Source organism: Mesocricetus auratus, unplaced genomic scaffold (assembly GCF_017639785.1).
Source record: "Mesocricetus auratus isolate SY011 unplaced genomic scaffold, BCM_Maur_2.0 Super-Scaffold_100022, whole genome shotgun sequence".
NCBI lineage: Eukaryota > Metazoa > Chordata > Mammalia > Rodentia > Cricetidae > Mesocricetus > Mesocricetus auratus.
This window is the reverse complement of record NW_024429203.1, coordinates 26,459,869-26,479,990: the sequence shown is the minus strand read 5'-3', so window position 1 is coordinate 26,479,990 and position 20,122 is coordinate 26,459,869. Positions and strand designations below refer to the sequence as shown.

The window sequence follows — 20,122 nt, the reverse complement described above, 5'->3', positions numbered from 1 at the left end:
AGGGCTGAAGCTAATGAGCTGTGCTTGAAACACGGATGCTAACAGAACAAACCCAACTGGGACTCAGGCTCTAACCAGCCAGATGCTTCAAGTAGAGAAGTTACTTCCAGAGAATTAAATATTTTCGAAGTGTATCAACTTTTAGTTCACAGAGTACTTAAAAAATTGCTGCAGTACCTTAGGATATTGCTTTGGAAAGACAATCTTCCCATCCCTGCCCAAATTGTTAGAATGTTTTGTTACTAGACAAGCAATACTTCAGTTTAGTATGCTAGCCCATCATTCCAATGGTGCCACTAGCAGGGGCCAAGAGATAGAGGATCCAGAGGAGGCTGGATGGGTCATGGATATGCCTGTATACAGGTATGCTTGCCTGAGTAGGTGAGTTCCTACAATACTTGGTTTTCAAATAATGCATTGTGGTTCTGGGCACCAATTTCAAAAGGTCAGTCTTATTCTGGAGGGACTTGGTCTATTGAAAAGCCAGGAAAATAAGAGGAATTGCACAGACCAACTTTGCAGTGGGCTTTGGGATGACAGTATAGTGGCCCTAAGGCAATCTGGGAACCTTGTGAGCCAGGCCATGTCGTATGCTCTTCTAAGCTTTATTTTGTTGTATGTTGAATGGGTGAAAATTAAACACAGAACATAGTGTTACTGTGGAGATTGGATGAGATCATTTAAAACTGTCAAAGCTGGAAACAGCATGAAGGGCACCCTCAACAAATTCTGGTTATAAGCTAATTTTTCAAATTATGCAAATATGTTTTCCAAACAAGGTCTCAAAATGTCTCTTCTCATTTTGAGATGTAGGAATAGCAAGTACTGTAAACTGAACTTCTTCTGAATTAGAGAAGTGCATCACAGACTGACAGAAAGTGATCAATGTTTTTTGTAATGTGAAGTCTGTAAAAGAAACCAGACTGGTGTCTATAAACCTGGGCACAAATGCCAGGTGCACTTCCATAAGGCACCTTAGGTGGAAGGGGTGTATACAAAAGCAGAGAGGAAAGGATCTTCTGTCCCTGCCAAATAATGCAACTGAACTGTTATGCACATTGCCAGCTGAAACTGGGTGCCCTGTGCCCCCTTCTCACCTGCACAACAGAGCCATTCTCTCTTTGTGGATTTCCTTAGCTACTGAGGAGAACAATAGCTATGTATGCACCACTAAGGAGACTGGACAGCATGCAAAGTATACTCTAGAAGCTTGCAAATATAGGGATTTGACAGGATCTTTAAATTTTGCATTATGCTAAGGCAGCAGTTCTCAATGTGTAGGTCTCGAACCCTTTGGGGTCACATATCAGATAGTTACATTATGATTCATAACAGTAGCAAAATTACAATTATAAAGTAGGAACTAAATAATTTTATGGTTGGGGTCACTGCAACATGAGGAATGTACTAAAGGGTTGCAGATTTAGAAAGGTTGAGAACCACTGTCCTAATGGGGGAAAACCATCAGGAATAGGCTAAGAATTATAAATTTATATTCATATAGGTATGGTACAAAGGATGCTTCTCTGCTCAAAGATACCTCTCCTTTTTTTTCTTCATAAGGAGGGTGACCAGGTTCTGAGACAGTGCAGTGTAAATACTATTCCATATGTATAATTTATGTGTCTATGCCTATACAGTTGTAGCTTAACTTGGAGTATTTGCAAAGCTATCACAAAGACAGTACTGTGGCCCCCATATTGAAATATTTATAACATTAGGATTTTGATGGCTCTGGTTACTCATTATGTATTGGACCAGTGCATGACTTTTTCTTAGTATAAAAGGAAGAGACTTCAATTGGACAGAAGAGATTCAATTTGATAGCACAAGACTATAAGGAGAGTGTACTTCTCAACTAAATAGAGGATACTCACAGTATACAAAATCAATAGCAAGATATAAATGGGAAATGCCTGGCACCATAGGTGTTCAATGTCTATCTGTCAATTCCAAAGTAAAATTCATAATATGCTTTAATAACCCTCTAGAAAGATGTTGATTAAGAAAATATGATGTATTTTTAAAAGCTGGCATTTGTGTCTAAAACAGAAGGTGTGGGTGATTCCTGCAGCTACCAATAACTTTGTATTTATTTTGAGTGTTTACTAGCTTGCAAAGTCTTCTGTATTTAATAGCTTCATGTTGAAAATAAGATAGCTCTGCTCATCAAAGCAGGAGAAAGGCTAGCCCAGGCATCATAGAAAAAAAAACCCATGGGAATAAACTTTCTGAGCTGAACGCCACTAATTGGTAAGGTTGAATTTTTCAGACATTACTTCTAACATAATCTTTATGGTCTGTGCCTGAGGACAGCCTTCCTACTCAGCATGACCAGAGACTGTGATCTTGTGGGAAACCCCCACGATCAGAGAGAGAGAAGAGCAGTCACAGTCGACCCAGGTGGGGACCACTGGGGTGCACCTCAGGTCAGGCTGCTATAAGTTCTTGAAGAATACCAACTGGTTTTTTGGTTTTCAACTTGACCAAAGGCTTTGGGGCTAAAGCCCAGGCAGCAGCTACATGCAGAGGGGAGAGTAGGGGAGTGTTTTGTCTTCTCACGTACCGTATACATACAGCATATAGTCCGAATGAGCTTTCCCCACTATGTTAGAAGCCTCACAACGGTAAGTACCGTTATCTGTTTTGTTCAGGTTATTGATGAACAGGTTTGGCCCGGACAGTACGGCGTGTTGAGGCATTTCATCATCAACTCTCACCCAAGTTACCATCACAGGCCTGCAGAGGGAAGGCAAGAAAGACAGGTCACAAGGTCATTCCCCACTCAGGTATCTGTATCCAGTTTTTCACCTGTGCAGCAAACATATCACATGCAGGGTGATGCAATTAACTGGACCCACTGGAGAGATGTGAAATTCATAGAATTAAGACCATACAACTGCCAAATGCAAGCTTAGAATATGATTTTTAAAAACATAATCAGGTGTTTGACTTGATAAACGAGTCTTATGATTTTCAACTCATCTTTAGTAAGTCAGCAAATAAGTCAACGTGACCAACTCACATGCCCTGCTGTGCCGTTTCACACCAATTCAGCCAGGGCAGAGCTCACCCATTGTTAATCATCTCATTAATTAGGCAGAGGGAGAGGGAGAGGGAGAGGGAGAGGGAGAGAGAGAGAGAGAGAGAGAGAGAGAGAGAGAGAGAGAGAGAGAGAGAGAGAGAGAGAGAGAGAGAGAGAGAGAGGGAGGCAGGGTCTAGGCTAGTGGTGCATGCAACAACCTAATGGTTACTAACACACCAAATGTCGACTTGCTCAGAAGCTGCTTGTGGGTTTTAAATGGATTTTGACACCTGAACAGCCCTCCCCATCTCCCTTCCTTTTTCCAGTGGGCACTGAACACACCGGCTCTACCACTAGGCTATATCCTCAGCCTTCTTTAATTACTGTTTGCTCTCAAGGTTGCCTAGCTGGTCTGGAACTTAATATGTAGACCAGGCTACCCTTGAAACAGCAAGGAATCTTCTGATTCTGCTCCCAGAGCAGTTGGGATTACAGGACTCTGCCATCAGCTCTGGCTTAAACAGAGCTTTGTTTTGATCTGGTTTTGGAAAAACTACCTTGATTCTGGAAAGACACAATCACTTCCTCTCCCTTTAGCCTGACTCTTGCACCTGAGACACCAGTTGGACGGCCCTGTCTGCCTTGTCTATTAGCAAATGGCCCTCTGTATTGGCTTCTTCCTCTAAGCCCAGACATGGCCGCATCTTCCCTGTGAGTGCATTTGGTTCTTGGATTAATGATGAAAAAAAAAACACATCTCAAAGTGAACTCTTCAGGTACAACAAGGGAAATTGCTTATCAAAAATAAGCTTTAGTGACTTAAAATACCACACATATCTCAAGACAGCCATTAAGAAAAAGCAAATTTGACAAGATGCTCTGGGGAGAAGAATGCATACACACCAACCATCTTTCACTCACTGAACTTGAAACCTGTGTTCCTCAAGGTGCCTCTCTCATGCTCCTACAAAATCAAGTGCATATCTAAGAACGTTTCTGAAAACATGTTCTGTTGTATGGTAGGTGTGATACTAGTGACAGAACCCAGGGCCTGGTGAGTGCTAGGCAAGCATTCACAGCAGGTTATACCCTTAGTCCACAACTTTTATGTGAAAGGAAGACATGAGTTTGAACACACAATTTTCTTTGTATCCTTACCACTACCTCTAGGAGGAATGACATGGGCAAAGAGACCCAGGCATAAATAACGAACAGATACTCAAGTTAGGCCTGTCAAGTAGCATTCCAATGTTCAAATGGGATGTGAAGTTGCAATTTTTCTTTAATTAAACATGGCTTTGTCATCACAATGTGGTAAATTATTTAAAAGTTAGTACTGCATATGTCCTCCTTGTAGGCAATGGCAAATGGGGCTGCCTGGCAATCAGACCTCAAGTCCTGCTGCTTGACAGCTGAAACAATCAGTGGGGGTAAGCACTGAGAATATTCACAACATATAATGGCAAGTTAAATTACCATTTTTATTGTATGCAATTTCTTGAGAAAATAAATAGGTAATATGCTATTTGTAGGAGGGATTGCTACAGAGTAATGCCTGCTTGCTCAAGCAACCATATACCCTTTCCAATTTGAGAGGAACAAACAAATACCCTCTCTGGCAAAAATGTCCTGAAAGAAACATGTAATTTACTGTCCCTGTGGCACATGCAATTGAACACAGTACCTTCTTCAGGAGAAAAAAAATGCAGAAACAAAATACAGGTTAGCAAGCCAAACAGTATGAATGCGAGTGATGTGGTTGAATATAGGTGTTGTAAACAGTTAGAGGCCTATGAGAAGTACTTTCTGTCGGTCCACAGAGTTGTTTGGGAGAAAAGGGAAGCTGCTAATTAGGGCATAAATCAGTTTATAAAGGGAAAGATCGCAATCTTTTTGAAGGGCTTAAAACAGAAAAAGACTGCTCTGTCAAAGCTGGGCTCAACCCAGCAGCAGCAGAAAAGAGACTAAATAGAAACCTGACCAGCCTTCCTCTAAAGGTTACCTTTATAACTCTGCCTCCTCAGGAGAGGGAAGGCCAGCCAGCCCATGTATAAAGGACAGTGGGAGAGGGAAAAGGGACTAGTCATAGTCAGGCTTTCCTCTGACACAGGACACTCTTGGTTCCTCAATCACAGGGTGAGTTCTCTCTGAGGATGTGGAAGGAGGCTCTGTAAAGATGCTCCAATGTCTCTATAGAAAAATTGTGAAGATGCTTCTTACTCAAACTGTGAGGGGAAAAAGAAACCATGCCACAGGGACAGCAGAGGGAGCTCACTGCTGTTTTTCCCATTAGGTACCCCTCAAAGTTTAGTGCCCTTAATCCCAACCTGACCTGTCCCTCTATTTCATGATTCAGTGCAATGGGATGGTGTTTATAATGGGATGGTGTTTATTTATTTGCCTTTTTTTTTCCTTTAAAGGAGTGAAAAACTTTTTTACTATTAGGATGAAAAACTCCTTTGTCCCTCTTCTCTGAGTAAACTGAGATTTTGCAGTAGCACAGCTTCAAGGCTTGTTTGCCATGTTAGCAGTGATCCACACCGCTCTTCTGGTCCACAATGGATAACTGCAGAGATAAACAGAGCATCTCTGTCACACTCCTCAGCAACATGAGAGTCTGTCAGCTCTCCTCTCCTCTCCTGGGCAGCATCAGTGACACTGTCCTTGAGGACAGTTCCTGAATCTCTCCTCACTAACAAAGCTGCTTCACAGTTAACTACAGTACTTTTCTTGGAAGCAATTTTTTGTCTACATCTGGTCCTAAATGCTGTATCTCAAGTTCAGAAAACTATCTTCCAGCGATGGCAAGAACATCATTGTTAGCAGACATTCTATTGCACTGAGGGTATACTGACATTTTAAATGATTTTATTTCTGTGTATCCATGTGTGTCTTTGTGTGTGTGAATCTGTATGTGGGTACCCGTGGGGGCCGGGAGATGGCGCTGGGTCCCCTGGAGCTGGAGAGATATGCCTGTTGTGAGCCATCTGATGTGGGTGCTGGGAACCAAACTTGAACCCTCCATACTAGCAGTGGGAGCTCTTAATTGCCGAGTCACCTTGCCAGCCCCAGTATGTTGAGATTTATGTAAGAGAAAATAGCCCTGACCAGCCTGTTGACAACAATAAAACAGAATTCACCAGAATTTCAGTTTTAGCTGGCATTTTCCTCCCACTCCTACCATTAAGAATCATAAGTATTTATTCCCTTCTCATTGAATATTCTTCATTTTTTTGAAAAATCACCCATCCTTTTTACAGAGGAGACAGGTGACAGGCCAATGAGTTGTGAATGCACATCTTCATGTTGTGACATTTACCGCTCACGACCTTCTGCCAACCTTGACTTTCAGAACTTACTGGGGCTTTCCGATGGCTTCACATGTTAGCTCAAGCGCATCTCCTTCCCGGGTTAGGCCTTGTAGAGGGTAAGTCATCTGGATATGCACTTGTGGCTTATCTGTGTGACAATAATACAAAATGTGATGTTTAGCCAAATGACAGCATCCGGCAGATCAGACCTGCACACTGCCACAAACCCCACACGGTCAGTACTTACTCTCTCCCCATCCATGTGCCTTCAGCAGCATCCTTCTAATTAGTTAGTAATCCTGGTATTTGTTCAAATTAAATTGACTAATAACTCTAAGGAGTGAACTTTGAGTAGATAAGAGATTCATAAGCCAACTGTGCCACATCAAACAATTCCTGTGAAATACATTTTGTTACATTGAACTTTATCTCTAAACTCAGTCAAGCTAAGGGAAACTCATTTGCCTTCATGCTGAGGTAAAGCTGAAGATATTTGTGGTGCTCAAAGTTGATACATTTTATCATATATCACATAATTCCATGTGACAATGTGTTTTGACATTGCATATTAATGTGTCTCTTCTATGATCTTGCTATCAAATTGTTTCCTGAATTCCACTTAAACAGCCTTATGAACAAAAGATCTGGGAGAGGTGGGTGGCCCCAAATGAAACCATCCTGGCCTAAACATATAAGAGGAAAGGGGATTGACATTTACCCAGAGCCCACTCTCTGAGGAGCCATTACCTGCAATGGAATAAGCAAGAGTTTTAGGGAAGACAACTTTGGTAACCATAAATGACATAGCTAGATGGAGGTCACAGAGACAACACAATACCAGATAGCCCTATAGAATTGAGGGCGAGACAGAGTTCCAATTCCAAAATACATTTCTCAACGTCAGTCCATAATTAAAGCTGAGTATAGCTTTCTAATATAGTCATACATTCAGTGGCTTAAAGCTGAGATTGCTAGTGAGATAGCATGTGGGTATCAGAAATGAATGATGGGGGTTCAGGGACTAGGGCAGGAAGCAGAAGTAGTTAGAATCAACATGGATAGATATACAAAGACATGTGTAAATAGAACCTGAGTGGAATCAGATATTTTCCTACACTTCTCATTTAATTCTGTGGTTCTGTAAATGTTTATTTTTGGAAACGGACCCTAGAGTGATAAGTGTGAGAGGGCAAGACATCAGTTGGCTAAAAGGTCAAAACAATTACCATAGTTTTACTTTCTCACACAATCACATCACCTAAACAACAGCCCCTTGGCCTTTTACAAGTAGTGGTGAGCTCATTAGTATTCATCCTATAGAATTAGAGAGAAGACAGAAATATGGCCAGGCTCTGTCAGTCTTGCCCTGCACACAGCTATGGATGCTGCACAGGGGAGTCATCACCCAGGACTGCTGTTGTCAGATGAATTTTTAGTCTGGATCCCATCACATACCTTATGCTATGTCATAGAGAACCCAGGACATTATGGTCCTTTTAAGAGAGCCTCCTTGAACACCACTAGTATGCACTGTTCACTGGGATTTGGTAGTACTTTCTGAGGTGCAATGTCCCTTGTTAGAGTACAGAAAGCTGACAAAATCTCTAGATGGCCATTGCAAGTCACACAGTCCCTCCCTTGGACTTATTGGCAAAGCAAAATGGTGAGGATCTTAATAAATTTTATTAGAGGAAGGCAGAAATATTTGCAGAGAATAAATAGAGTGACCTTGAACTAGCACTGGCTCTGGGATTGAAGCAAGGCCTCCCAGGCACCCACTGTTAGATCCTGTCTTAGACTAAACAGAACCCTGAGGTGTACTGTATGTTTATTATTTTTAGTGATACAAGTTCTTTTGCCTGACATGCAGCTATTTGATGAAACCTGGTTTTTAAAAGGATAAACAAAAACAAATGAGAGGTTATGCCACACAGATAACAAAAAACCTACCTAATTCTTCATACTGAGAAACCAAACAGCACTCAGGAAATCTTGCTTAGGGGACTTCTGACATAAATGGAGGTCCCCAAATCTAGGCAGCAGCAGAGCATTTGCTTATAGGTTGATGTGTGAGTCACAGAAGAGCCGGGTATTTTTATACCCTGTTGACTTCAGTCCATTCGTTAAGGAGAACAAAATGTCTGCTGACCTGCACTTACTACCTGTGCTTGCTGGTCTCCTGGCCTGTGCCTGCTGATATGTGCTTGTTGGTCTGGAGTAGCTGGTCTATGCTTGGTGGACTGTCTTTTTAGTATGTGCTTGCTGGCTTTGTGTGCAAAATTTCTGCTATTTCTCTCCTCCATACAAGCAATAAGGAAAGGTGTATTCTCAGGATAGTGTACTCGGGTCTGCCCATGTTCCAACTTCCATTAAAGAGAGTGTTGCAAAGGCTAACCCACCCCACCTCTTTGCCACCACTGAATTTGTCTTAGTTAAACTTTCTTTTTAACACACATTCCCCATGAGCTGTTTACCAGCTGTCAGTCACAACATAAATCTGAAAGAATAAGTGAAGAACTTGTCATGCCTGAAATTTGTATTTTAAGTCCAAAAACTATACCCCAAGCTTTGATCACTGATTTTCTCAGTTTACTGTCGAGGTATCTGGAGAAGCTTCTACCATGTTAGGTATGGTCAAGGCTGCCACAGTTACCCTAATTAATGGCTGGCAGAAAAAGCGCACATCAATATTGCTTGTATTATGCAGCAAAAGGTTCCTTGCCATTGACACACACAGTATTTATAGGCATATTACCTGACCATGTACAGCAAGATCTGTCTCTGAGGTGATAGGAAATGTAAGGGCAAATTTTATTCCCCTTTCTACGTTCTAACTGAGGAACTTCAGACTCTTCAACAAATGGGACAGCAACATAGGGATTCCAGTGATGCCTCAAGAGACCACGGCCATTCAATGGGCTCCCAAAAGAGACTGACTACAACAGAGATGTCAAACTATCAAACTATCCAGATGGCTGATTGAAGAGCCAGAGCCTATTATTTATATTTTAATTCCACCCATAAATCAAATGTTATAACTCACCACATCTTTTCTGAAACAGAACCAGACTCCAAGATTTATCTTTAAGTAATGAGGTAAAGCCTTACACATTTTCTGGGGGATCATTTTACGCCTCAGTTGGTGTTGTTAGGCACAGGGCTGAAAGCCAGATGATACTTTCTACCCATGCAACAACTGTCCAGCCGCATACTGCTCACAATGGCTTAATGTCATTATAAAATGGAGCTGCTATACAAAAATAAGGGAAACAGCTAGGCCTTTGCACTTAAGGAGAATTATACTCACAGAGATGGCATCAGCAACAGTCAATCGATTAGGTGGAAAGATCTAAGGTTTTCATAATACACTGTAATTTTTAAGCCCTCTAAAATACACTCAGCAAGATCACTAGAGTTTACCAAATTTGTTCATGAGTCCAAGTTGCACAGAGGGTTAAATACCAGGAGGCCACAGGGCACACTATAGTAGCAATCAATTAAAAAAATTTTAGGAAGATATTCTGATTTGATGAGATATTCCTTAAATGTACTTTCTTGTCTCTATAAAGGGGTAAATATAAAAGAAAACTCTTACAGAGGTCTGAATGGCTTTCTGGCAGATTACAATTGATTTCACGCCAGTCTGACCTTGCACTACGTTCTGTGATCTTCTTAGAAGATGAAACTCACGATTCTGTAACCTGTATGTCAATTTTCTATGCAAATGAAAACACAGTCTCTCCTCTCTGAAGCCCAAGACCCATCAGGTCTGAGACTGCCCCCCCCCACTAGGATGCCATCTTTTCTATGGAGGAGACAACAGAAAAGCAGAAGAGCTGAGGCCAAGGGGAGTGTCCTGATATCTTGGCAGGAGATTTACTATCCCCAGGGTACCTGCTACTTTCTCTCTTTTTCTGAGAAGTTCTAAATCAGGGCATGCTAACATCATATGTTCTTTGACATGGCTACTACAACCAGGCCCAAGGGCTTTGCATGAAAATCTCTATCTATAACTACAATGGCTTGAGTGCAAATCTCCAAGTTCCTTGTTTTATTTTCATTCAATGTTCAGAAACACACTGGGTATGGAATTTGATGCCTGTGGATCAAGAGCTCACGTTTCAAGTCCTCCCAGGGAGAGCACAGCAGCCCCCCATCGTGGCTAGGAGAACTCAGCACTACCAGCGTGACTAGGAGAGGGTCTGGGTCAGGCTCTGTGCACTCAAACTTGTAGAAAGCAGTGACTGAAGAGTCTGTCAATCATGGAGGATTACTGCAGTTTGGAGTAGAACAACAATGCCAAGATTAACCTGAGATTTGGTTCATATTAGAAGCTGTTTGTGCTCAAAGCAAAAATCAGCCCCTACAATGTGGTTGTCTAAACTGTTGGGAGAAGACAGCTTATATGAGAAGAGGGCAATGCAGGGCACACAAGGAGACTGCTCCTAGCTGGGGAACAGGGCCACAGAACTTCTAGAGAAGGGAAAGAAGGACAGCTTGTAAAATACTGGCTTTTCTATTGTTCTAAGACATTTGTGACTAATTTTCAGGGCTATTTGTTTACTCTCAGGGTGAAAGGACTGCCTGTAAGTGTGGCATGAATTGTAGCACTTAAAATTATACTCCCTATCTGTGATCCCAGCAGCTGGGAGGTTGATGCAGGGGGATTTCCATGAGTTGGAGGTCAGCCTAGGTTACACAGAGTGAGTTTTAGGAAAGCTTGGGTTATTGAGTGAGACATATGCCTCAAAGCAAAAAAAGAAAGGAAAAGAAAAGACAGATTAAGACAATCAATTCCACTTCTTGAGGAGGGATGAGCTATAACAGATTAAGAGGAGGATGAAATAACTCTGCTAGGGGCAGGGTGGGACCTGACAGCATCAGTACCACCAGACAATGTCACTTCCTCCTGAAGGATGAACTAGTCTTCTTGTGAATGTAAAAATTACTGCTCACTCAACAGAATCAAGTTTTATTCCACACCCTTGAGGAATGCAGTTCTGCTGAAAATGGGGTCTATACACACAGAGTGCTTGCTTCCCCATAGCATTGAAGAAATATTTAGGATCAGAAGCAAGTATTACTAAGGAGTGCTACTCTGTGAGAAGAGAGGGGTTTTGTTTTCCCTACATGTATGACTGTGCACCATGTGTGTGCCTGGTGTCCACAAAACGGTGTTGGATCTACTGGAACCAGAGTTACCAATGGTTGTGGGCTGTCATGTAGATGCTGGGAACCAAACTCTGGTCTTTTGGAAGATAAGATGGTGCTTTTAACCCCTAGCCACTTCTGCGGCCATCTCTCATCTTGTTTTTAAACCCCAGGCAACTACAAAAGTGTCAGGGCCTGGCACACAGGAGACAATGCATCTGTAGAAGAGGTGGATAAAGCAGGAGGAAAATTAGAAAGCTGGGAAGCATTAGATCATGCTTTCTGTTCCTAGCTCAACCACAGACCAAAATAATAGTAACAATAATAATAATGAACCAGACGGGAGTCCATTTTAGCCCTCAAAAATAAATCTGTGTATTTGTATGTTTGTTTTGAAGGACAAGCTGGCTCCCCACAGCCCAGGTATTCTGGCTGACGAATCTGCATTTCATGGCAGTTTCCTGGCATTTCTGGCATCTTTGGGGACACTATCAGGGGTTTTGTTTGACTATTCTTTTAAAATTTTAGAAAATCATTTCACCTTCCCCAGAATCAGAATGTGAGGAGAGTTTCAGTATGTGAGTACTGGATGTCTGCACCAAACCAGAGACAACATCTTTTATACCTACAGCTCAGGAAAGAACACTGGCTTGCTTTTGGAGTGGAACTAAAGAAGGCAAAGTCCTTACCCTCAGGGATCATTCTCTCCTTGTCCATCCCTCATCCCACCCTTTTGTCTTGAATACTGTCACTAGCTTCCTGCTTGCTTTGGTCTTGTGGTCACAGGAAACTTCAGGAACTTGGAGCTGTCCCTGCTCTTGACATACACAAAGAATGCTAGGTTACAAATGGTGCTTCAATTGGGGTCTCTCTGCCTTGATGATTTCTCATAAGGAATAATAATTGGAATAACCTCTCTGGAACCCAGCTCACTGATGTATGCATTGGATCCTGTTGGACACAGAGCCTAGGGACCAGAGCAACAGGTCCAATCCGAAAACACAGCTGTTTTGACTTTAAGGACACATATAACCTAGGAGAGTGGGGGTGGAGCTGTTGCTTTGGGAAGTTTTGCCCTCCAGTCCAAACGGGAAAGATTTCCCAATTTCCAGGTTTTTCAACCCTTATCACAACAGGGTGCTATCAATGTCACAGAAACATTCACTTTGTCACAGGTAAAGAACGGATTTTGATCATCCTCTCAATGTTCAATTTTCCTCTAGTTGAGGGAATGGGGAAAAAAAAAACCCAAACCAAATACCACCCACCATTCTCTAGACCTTGGATGGATGGGAGTATGGATTTATAAAATACCTGCCTACATCCAGTCAATAAAACTCATTTTGAGAATGAGCCCACGTACACTATTACTGTCAGGTGAGAATCTGGGCAGGGGAGGGGCTCCAATACCAGCTTCTAGAGGCTTTGTTTCATTTTCTCTTTCTAGATTCAGCTCTCAATTTGTTTCTCCCTTTTTACAAATAAAGCACACATGCACAAAACCGGAACAAAATGAGGATGTCTTGCAAAACATTCCAAAGAGCAAGACTACGGTGCAGGAGATGAAAGCCACACAGCGGTCATTCCAGCTCACTCTCGCGCGTCCAGAGCAAGGCTTTCTTCCCTTCTGCACAGCACTCTGAGTTCCATACTGAGGGTCACAGTTTCCTTTTGAATTCCCAGCTTATGTCGCAATGTGTTGCCACCTTGATGCTATTTAGACAGCTTTCTTTTAGCACGCAGACAGTGAACTGGTCTTGTTTAAACAGGCTGTTATTTGACAAGAGTGCATTCCCTCAGATCTGAAGCTCTACTAACCATGCTACGACTGTATCACACTCTGCTGTAACCAACCATGGTGTAAATTTGGGCAACACGCCTATACAAGATGGGGGGAAAAAAGGCACAGGAAGACTTTAGGGTCATACATTTCAGCATATTTAAAAGGTGCAACTGTTCTCTGCACAACATCTAAGAAAGCAGAGCTCTGAATTTTACCTTGCTAACATAATTATTTTGTTTTAAGCATTTAGCTGCATGCTGCTGTACCTTGCTGGGTCTCGGGAATGAAAGCTAGCAAGCTAAGAGCCCTACTGTATGTTCTTCATTCCCAGCAATGTTCCTATGAGAAAACCTTATTAATGAGCTTGCAAACGAGCACCCAACAGGGAAATGTCACAAACAAGAGCGGCTAATGCCCCAGAAAATCAAATAACTGAACACTTGGCTGATTGTGGTGCCTTTCATATTTATAATAAAAAAGAGGAGGGGGGACTTTAATTCACTGATTCTGGAGGGGTCAACACCTTGCTGAACAAAACAACTCATTTATTTATGTTCAGAAATCTCCAGATGATAAATTACATTGATGTTAATCACTTCAATGCATACTACACAATTAATATCTGTACTCACCAAAATTTAAGGGTTATTAAAAGTATGACAGCATACACATCTGGCTGATTTTTCACATAATTGGGCACAACAATTTCTCCTGGTACCACAAATAGAGGTACTAACACACAAACACTACAAAATACTGGTTCAATTAATTAGGACTTGAAACCACAAGACAAAAGCAATGCCAAGCTGTAGCTCAAACCTTGTCCACCATGCTACATGGAGACACTTCATTTTAAGGGGAGAAGCACTCTACTTCTTTTCTTTTTATCGCTCTTCTTCCGTCATCCTTCAAGTCAGATATTCAATGGCATAGAGTGAAGGTTCTCATTTCATTTTCCTATGAACATCAGTTGTAAAACAGGCCCCAGCCTTACATAATTCTACCACTTAGTCCTGTGCATGTCCCAGTTGACATTCATTTATCTTAGTTGGGGCAGAGAGGTCATCCCATAAATCTACATTGTCTAAAACTGGCCAAGATGAAAGTCACCAAGGACACTTAACAATATGCAGATCTATTTGCCCCCGCCCACCAAGGTCTTATCTACTTGAGGTATGAAGGGATTCAGTATTTCCTGGTAACTAACCGTTGATCTCCGATGACAGTCTGAAGAAATCTTAGCTTACAAAGGAGAGGACATTAAAAAGAACAATAGTATTTTTAAAAATTTTATGTGAAAGCACATAATGAATAAAATGCATATTTTTACAGCTACTAATACATAGATCATAGTTATGTTAAAGCAACAGGTCTTATCAGTGGCTGAAGAAAGTAGCAAAACTCTAGTCTCTTTCCTCCAGGTCATCAAGATGCTTGTCTGAAGAGAAAGGATTGCTATGAAGGAATGGAGCTAAGCTACCCCCAGTGGCTAATAGCTAAGACTTAGGGTCTAATGCACTTGAGCCTCAGACTTGGGGATAGGAGTCCTCTGATACAGAATAGCTTACTGATGTTTAAGCAGATTCAAGTTGGTTAGGAATAATGCAGAGAATCCCAACTGTATTTGAAGACACTGAAGACTTTCTGGCTGACTTCCTGAGGGTCAACACAGCCCTGCAAATGCCATGATACTCATAGACTGAGTAACTTTCTTAGGTTCTGAGAGTCTTAATAAAGTTTATAAACCAGACCCCCAATTTCCCTTCAGAATTACACAAAACTCTCTAATTCTTAACCTTCCTTTTTAAAAGATGTTTTTTCACCTACATACATTTATTTAAAAAGCATCAAGAATAAATTGTTTATATAACTTAAGTTGAGGGAAGAAGAGAGTTGAAGAGAGTTGACTACAAAAGGCTGCCATGGTAAAGGTTTGAAATGATCAGTAGCTGCAGACTCATTCTTCTGAAGGTGTTACAGTCACTCTTCTGAAGGGAAGAACTCACAGTACTTTGTTAGATTGGAGCCAAATGGATTCAGATACATTTTCTTAGAAGGACAAATCCCTCTTGAATCTACAGAAAATGAAAACAAGGCTAGGAAACATTATCACATTTTCCAGGGGTAGGAGGTGTACTGCTTGAAATATTCTGTATTTGGCAGTAAGTATAATTTTGTAGGTGGGAGGGGCTACAATCTATTTAAAAGAATCTCTGGGAAACTACTTAAAGGGTTTAGGGGTGGAAACTTGGTGGATATCCACTCAGGACTCACAAAGGAGCTAATGTATTATTAAAGCTAATGGGCCCCTACAAGGAACGTTAATGGATATTAAGTTTGCTTAAATGAATTACATATTAACAAAGTCACAAGAAATCTAGTATCTGCCAATTTAGATAATATCTGATCATTTCTGTTTTCCCATTATAGGGACATTACACCACAATAGTTTTAGTGATATGAAAATTATAAGCATGATGCTCATAATGAAGCTATATAATGAAGTAGAGGAAATGAATTAACAAGAAAAACCTGAATTCTCTAATGTAAATTGAGCCATGCTCACAGGGCAAGACGAGGTTGGGACAAGATGGTCTCTTATGAGCAAGTTTATAATGTTCCCTACATCTTGTACTACTTGGACAATTTAAACAGACAATAAGGAATGCATCAGCCAAATAATGGCTTCCAAAGGCAAACTCAAACCCCAAGAACCTATGAATATGGTCTACTTCGGAAAAAGAATCTCTGTACATGTAATCTTAAGTACCTCAAAATAAGACCACTCAGAATTACCGGGTTGGGCTCTAAATTCAGTAACATACAAAGAGGAGAACAACCCAAGTGCTGGGGTGGGCTATGAAACCCTCCCCCTTAGGGAAACTTCCAGAGAACGTACCCTTGAAGATGCAGGGAAGGACCTTCTCTAAGGCCTTTGAAGTGAAGGTGGTCCAACTGACCTTGGTTGGTGCTTGATTCTTTAGCACCTAGAATTGTGAGTGAATTTCTGTGGTTTTTTGTTTTGTTTTGTTTTTTGAGACAGGGTTTCTCTGTGGCTTTGGAGGCTGTCCTGGAACTAGCTCTTGTAGACTAGGCTGGCCTCGAACTCACAGAGATCCACCTGCCTCTGCCTCTGCCTCCCAAGTGCTGGGATTAAAGGTGTGCACCACCAACGCCCGGCCGAATTTCTGTGGTTTTAAGCCAGGTCTGTGGTGCTGTCACTTGATTCAGTGGCCCTAGGACACTAACACAAGCATTTCCAGAGCTGCTAATGTATTTCTCTCATCAGATCTCTAATCACTGCGCTCCCACTGAAACCTTTGCAACCCTGTCCACTACACAAATTCCATTGTAACCTGGGATTTTCCAGAAGCCAGACCATGGGAGAAATCCTTTGCTGAACAGTGAGAGAAGATGAAAACTTGGCTGGAGCATGGCTTTGGGCAGAAAGACGATTCCCCTCACCCTCTATCTGAAGCAGAAGGGTTTGGAGGAGAAGATGAGGAGAACCTCATTAGTTTACAGGGAATAGTTAGGGATAGTCTCACTCACTACAGTGCAGCACTATGGACGAAGCCATCAAGACATGGTGCTAAGCCCAAAGTTTAACTTTTAACTCCTTGTTCTAAGTAAGGCTAAACAGAAGAGGACATACAATTTAGAATAAAATGTTGGTACGAAATGGGAATAAAAACCTAAACATCCAGCGTCTCTGATGGTTAAAAGGGGAAGAAGAATCACCTGGCTGAGCTGAAAGCAGCTGATTTAAGTCATATGCTAGAGCACATCAGCAAGATTTTAGTTGCACGTTTGAGTTAGCTGTAATATCTTCACATTCTCATTGACACTTGGTAATACAGCAGCATTTCAGTAAAAGGATTCTTAGATTATTTTTCTATCAGGACAACAGAGGGAAACCCATTGACACTGTGTGAAATGTACATATGCTTCCAATGACTGACTCCTGGGGAGCTTTTAACCCCTGACCTCAGAACAAGATGCTTGGCTACTCACACTGCACTTCTAGATACCGCTGGGTCTGCAGGTTTCCAGTGACCGCAGGGTGCTCCACCTGACAGATCACTGGGACCCCATCATCCTCCTTATGCACTTTCAGCATCAGCTGACTGGTCACAGTGTACATGTCCGACCACTCTTCCACCTCCGATTTGCCTGCGTGAGACAAAATATATCAAGATCTTCTCCCTTCTCCACAACCCCAACAGTGTTGTTTTACCTAACATGATGGTACTGTTGTGTCACTGGTCACGGCAATGTGGCTAGGGATCCATAAAATCATTATTCCCCTTAGTTTCTTTTTTTCAGCCTTGTATAACAGTACTTCAGATATATTCCAAATGTAAATAGTAGACATTATTTTTATTCAAATATATTATGTATATTTCTTTTATTTTCAAACCTCCTGGCAAGTCATTTGCAAGTTCAGCCATTTTGACATCTGGCTGCTTGTGGCTTTGGGAGGAGGAAGGGAAAAGGTTTTGCACCCCTACCACCATCTGAACTTCAAATATCTACAAGGCTGTCAGGTCTCTGAAAAATCTCAAGGCATTGTCCAAATCCCCTAAGCAATTCAATCAGCAGCAGAGATATTAACAAGCCCCTTTGCCCACACCCATCATCAAGAATTAAGAGGGAAAGTAACTAAATGGATTTACATAATTGAAATTGTAATTGAAATGTTTAAACTCGGAGACTTCTGGAGGACCACAGAAAATGCAGTGGCAGTGGGCTAGAGCAAAGTAAGATATAGGGCTTAGGGCCAGATGGGAGACATGTCCAGGAACACTCAGAAAAGGAGGGAGGAGGCTTCCAGAGGGAATGAATAGGCCTAGGCAGTCCCTTCCTGAACCCAGCACTCCCAGGAGCATGGCTCACCATTAACTTTCTTTGAATGCTTTGTACTTATCGGTCCACATTTAATGGCTCAATTCACTTAGACAGAGGGGAAGAGAGGAAATGAGAAACTCTCTCCTTCTAAAACCATACTTAGGAAATAGGGGATTAAAACAGAACAAGCTTTTGGAAAGTTGCTGCTCCCCACAGAATTCTCTGTTTCTGGATATAGATCTCCATATGACCTTCCTAAAAGGGCTATTTTCTTCCTTGCACTGTTTATTTATTTAATGAGCACACATACAGTACTTATTCTGTCTCAGGTGCTTCCTTACTGCTCATTGCATCTTCATAATAACACCCTATTATTATTGTTCTCATTTCACAGGAAACTGAGGCACATAGCTAGTATTTCTGTTAAATAGGGGTGAGCTCCAGAGTCCTTTGTTCAGACACTACTTCCAGGGCAAGCTAAAAGAGAGAGAGAGAGTCAAATGCTGACAGGGGTGAGACAGTATAGCAATAGAAAATTGTCAGTTAGGAGCAGGGCTATAGGAGCTGCCTGTAGTGTCACCCCAAAATCAGAATCTTTGCAAAAGAATGGTCTAGCAGATCAAGCAAGAGAATTATAGTCCACCAGCCAGGCAGTCCCTGTAAACTCAGAGGTGACTTGAGCTCTTGGCCTGCAATGTCACCACTCTGCAGGAAAGAACATCCCAACAGCTGAGGCTGTGGTGCATGCCAGAATGACTTGGGCTTCTGAACCATTAAGTCACCACCAAACAGAGGACAAAAGCAGTGACACTTGAGATACAGACACAGTCTCAGACTGCGGGATATCTCTAGCAGAAACTTCTCCTGGTCTGAAGAGTTGGAGTTAACAGGTTTGGTTCATTACCAACTCTCAAACCCCAGAGGAAGACGTTGAACGAAAACAATGAAAGCCATTCTCTTCAGGCCTCAGATGCTTTTGCTAATTGATTAGAAACTGTACCAAAACAAATACTTCTGTTTCAGGGGCATTTGTTTATAATTTTCACAAAGACCTACGTGCTGGAGTCCAGTACCAGCTAACTGCTTCATGCCTGGGCAGTCTGCATCATACCTTTGAGTTCCTTGTTCCCTTTGAACCATCTGATGGTGGTGGCTGGCTTGCTGGCCATGGCAGTGCAGTTGACTTCAATCTCTTCCCCTTCAACTGCCGTGTCTTTCTGGATATCGATCATCAAGTTACGTGGAGGGACTACAAATTAAACATATATGCTTTATAAACTTAGGACCCATTTATGAACAGATTCTCCTACTCACGGGGAATCAGCATAGCTGTTACTAACAAAGAGGCAGGCAAAGGACATTGCTGATGGGATCACACCCAATGGCAAAACAAACTGCCAGAGGAGAGGAAGAACTGGATAGACAATGTCCTATAAAGTGAATCATGCATAATCGATTAATTCAGAATGTCTTTTTCTAAATGTATTCTATTTGGTGACCAGTCTCAAATTCCTGAATTATCACCGACCTATAAGATTAACAATCCAGATATTAGTCATTAGAAAATGGATAAGGAAATAGGTATAAAAATCAAGAGGAATACACACTATTGAAATTAATGTCCTTACCTGGAAGGCCCTGAAAGCAATAATTCTCCTTGAACTCAACCCTTGGATTTCAATCTTCATAGGAAAGACTTCAAAGTCTACTAACAAAGATAAAAAGCTTGGGGTCCCTTAGAAGAATCACTCACCACAAACACCCACAGAAAAAGTCTGCCTCAGAACAAGTTTCACTGAACCAAAGTTAATTAAATAAGACAGGACACACTCCTGTCCTCCAGCGGGTGAAGTGTCATTAAAAGAAAGGTTTGGCAATATAGAAAATGCCAGGTATGTGCAGGCATTTATCATATTCCAAATTCCAATGCTCAGATCTTGGAAACCAAAGGTAAACAAGATTCCTAAGTGCTTGAAAGACATTCACATATCAGAATTAAAAACA

General features: G+C 41.7%; 1 protein-coding gene across 6 annotated transcripts in view; it reads right to left on the bottom strand.

Annotated features, from left to right (window-relative positions):
• The window catches only part of Cadm1 (cell adhesion molecule 1), a 323,512-nt gene that overhangs the window by 35,855 nt on the left and 267,535 nt on the right, over positions 1 to 20,122 (bottom strand). For all 6 annotated transcript variants that reach the window (XM_005069479.4, XM_005069481.4, XM_005069480.4 and 3 more), the window contains exons 4-7: positions 19,230 to 19,367; positions 17,285 to 17,443; positions 6,385 to 6,484; positions 2,567 to 2,739 (exon numbers count right to left, since the gene is read on the bottom strand). In XM_005069479.4, coding sequence (XP_005069536.1) covers positions 2,567 to 2,739; positions 6,385 to 6,484; positions 17,285 to 17,443; positions 19,230 to 19,367 — 570 coding nt within the window. The remainder of the gene's footprint in view (positions 1 to 2,566; positions 2,740 to 6,384; positions 6,485 to 17,284; positions 17,444 to 19,229; positions 19,368 to 20,122) is intronic.